The sequence below is a fragment of the Orycteropus afer genome, unplaced genomic scaffold (assembly GCF_000298275.1).
Source record: "Orycteropus afer afer isolate SDZICR_OR568_19922 unplaced genomic scaffold, OryAfe1.0 scaffold00082, whole genome shotgun sequence".
Lineage (NCBI taxonomy): Eukaryota > Metazoa > Chordata > Mammalia > Tubulidentata > Orycteropodidae > Orycteropus > Orycteropus afer.
The window spans coordinates 10,877,444-10,880,310 of NW_006921669.1; the positions used below are offsets into that span (position 1 = coordinate 10,877,444).

Sequence of the window (2,867 nt, forward strand, 5' to 3'; positions counted from 1 at the left end):
GTTTGGCTTTTTATACCTTATATATGATGTGGAGGCAACCACCAGAAGAGCTACTACTGCCCTCCATCGCCATTGAGTCAACTCCGACTTGTGGCGACCCTCTGAGGCAAAGTAGGGCTGCCCCGTAGGGTCACCAAGGCTGTGATCTTCACAGAAGCAGACTGCCACAACTTTTTCCCATACAAGAACTGCACATATGTTTAAAAGTGCTTTCCTCTGGGAAGACGGGCTTGTCACTGGAAGTGGGCAGGGCATTTGTTCATCTGTAAGAAACACTTATTTGATTTTAAAAATAAATTTAACCCTCTATCCTCTCTCTTTATATTTATTGATGTGGAATCTCATGATGGGGGAATAGAGAAAATGCAAAATTACCTAAAATTTTAAAACTAAAATATGGCAGACTTGAGACTCAAAGATTTATTTAGTATTTTGGGTGAGTGATGAAAGAAAACACACTAATGCAAGTCCTCAGACAACTCCAATCAATACTAACACATAATGCTAAATATTTAAGTGAATAAATTCAACTATCATCCCATGTAAGAGCACAAAACAGAGTTATTTTTGTGTTTGATTCTTCTCTGGGAGTCAAATGAAAGGTCACAGGAGAAGGATAAAGCAGAGGCCTTCAGAGCCCAAGACTAAGCTTCCCAAGCCTCTCGCTTTAGAGGTTAGTGAACAGGAGCTCCAGGAAGAAGACACGTGGTTAAAGTTAAATGACACTTTGCTCTCATTTACACTTTCACTCTTGAAACATATGGTAGGTTCCTACTGTGTCCCAGGCATGGGCTGGGCTCTGGAAACACAGGACACTTTGATCAAGAGCTTTCAGTCAAATGAGAAAAGGCAGAAGCAGCTCATGGAAAAAGTATTCCCACCTAACGTCCCTTTACAAGGACTTTGCTGGTAACAGCTCAGTTAGTCTTCAGGACAAGACTATCACGTAAGTGGTATACTCCCATTTTGCAGAGGAGGAAACTGACCCTTGAGGTAAAATCATTGCTAAAAGCCAGGAATGTCTGATGCCAAAGCCCATATACTCTCATGTGCAGCAGATGATCTAGAGTCTTGATGTATGCATTGGGATGGAAAGGAGGGAAGACACGAGCATGTTCTGATGAGAATCCCTGGGCCAGATTGTATTTCTTTTAAACACTATTAAACTAACCCTCACATATGCAACCCTCCTGGCCTGGTTCTTATAATACTGACACTCCATCTTTTTTGTTGCAGGAAAGGAAGTTTGCTATGAAAGGGTGGGATGCTTTAAAGATGATTTACCGTGGATGGGGATTTTATCAAGACATTTGATGGGTTTACCCTGGTCTCCAGAGAAGATAAACACTCGCTTTCTGCTCTATACTATACATAATCGCAATGTCCACCAGGTAAGCGAACTTGCTTCCTTCACACATAGATTATTCCAAAATATATGATGTATATATAGATAAAGGAGCTTTTTATTACCCCCTCATGCTCAGAGCTCTGGTAGCATAGTGCCTAAGGCACTTGACTGCTAACCAGAAGGCAGGTGATTCAAACCCACCAGCCACTCCTCGGAAGGAAGATGGGGCAATCTACTTCCATAGTGATACCGCCTCGGAAACCCAAGGAGGGGTCACTGTGTTGGATCCTACTCGACAGCAGTGAGTTTGGTTTTATACAGATAAAGAAGGTATAGATATGGAGAAACAGTAAACTATCATTATCTGGCGAAAGGTGTTGATTTAAAGGCAAATGTATCTTTTTCAGTATTGTGAACCAGATTCCCATCTTATTTGTTCTAGTATTTAATATGAAAATATATGTTGTTTTATATAAGTTGAATCTGATATTAAGTTCAGGTAAATGTGTTAACTGAGTACCTGCCACACATAAGACTGTGAATAAACAATAGTGCTTATTATATATTGAATTGAATTTATCTAGATAGTGTCTTAAATAGATTAAGGGAAATGGAGTATATAAACAGAAGCTTTATTACAACACAAATCGTGACCTGTGATGTAAGACACTAATAAAAGACTCTGGGAACAAATAGCCTATCTTCACCTTGGGGATTGGGATGGGAATCATCAAAGACTTTGAAGAGAACATCATATTGAAAGGGGCCCTGAAGTATTGACAGGCTCGTTATAAGCAGAGATAAACAGGGGTAGTTGGAACAAAGGAGATGGCATGAATAAATACATCAAGGAGAGACACTGTAGGGCATGTTTAATGAATGGCTTGTTGGGTTAGGCTGGGTACAGAGAGGGAAGTCTCAAAGTAAATTTAGTTGGAATAATAGTTTAAGGAGTAATTTATAATTCCTTCCTGTGGAATTTGAACTTTGTCCTGTGAGCCACGTGTCTCCACTGAGAGTTTTGAAGAGGGACTTTCGAGTGTTGGCTCTGGCAGCAGTGCACTTTGTCTGGAGCTGGGAGAGACTGAAGGTGACAGGAGCTGACTCAGAACCACAGTGTCCAGTAGGGTAGCCACCAGCTCCATGTGGCTATAAAAGTTAAAGTGAAATAAAATTAAAAGCTTAACTCCTCAGTGGCACTAACCACGGTCTAAGTGCTCAACAGCCACACATGGCTGGAATGGCTACTATGTTGGACGGGACAAGTATAGAACACTTCCATCATCCCTGATAGCTCTATTAGACAGCATTGAATAGAACGATAGCACAGCTTAGACATGGGGAGCTCACCTGAACTAGAATAAAGAGAGTGAGTACAGTGATATAAAGTTGGCATGACAAACATCATAAACAGTCCAGAGTTCATGAATGATGGGGAAACAGGGACCTTTTATGAGAAAGAGGAGCGGAGTGTGGGTGAAAGAGAATGAATTAAAGTTTGAACAAGTTAAGTTGGGGC

General features: G+C 40.9%; 1 protein-coding gene across 1 annotated transcript in view; it reads left to right on the forward strand.

Moving 5' to 3' along the window:
* The window catches only part of PNLIPRP3 (pancreatic lipase related protein 3), a 51,853-nt gene that overhangs the window by 5,180 nt on the left and 43,806 nt on the right, over positions 1 to 2,867 (forward strand). Inside the window, exon 2 of the mRNA XM_007941619.1 lies at positions 1,237 to 1,391. Coding sequence (XP_007939810.1) covers positions 1,237 to 1,391 — 155 coding nt within the window. The remainder of the gene's footprint in view (positions 1 to 1,236; positions 1,392 to 2,867) is intronic.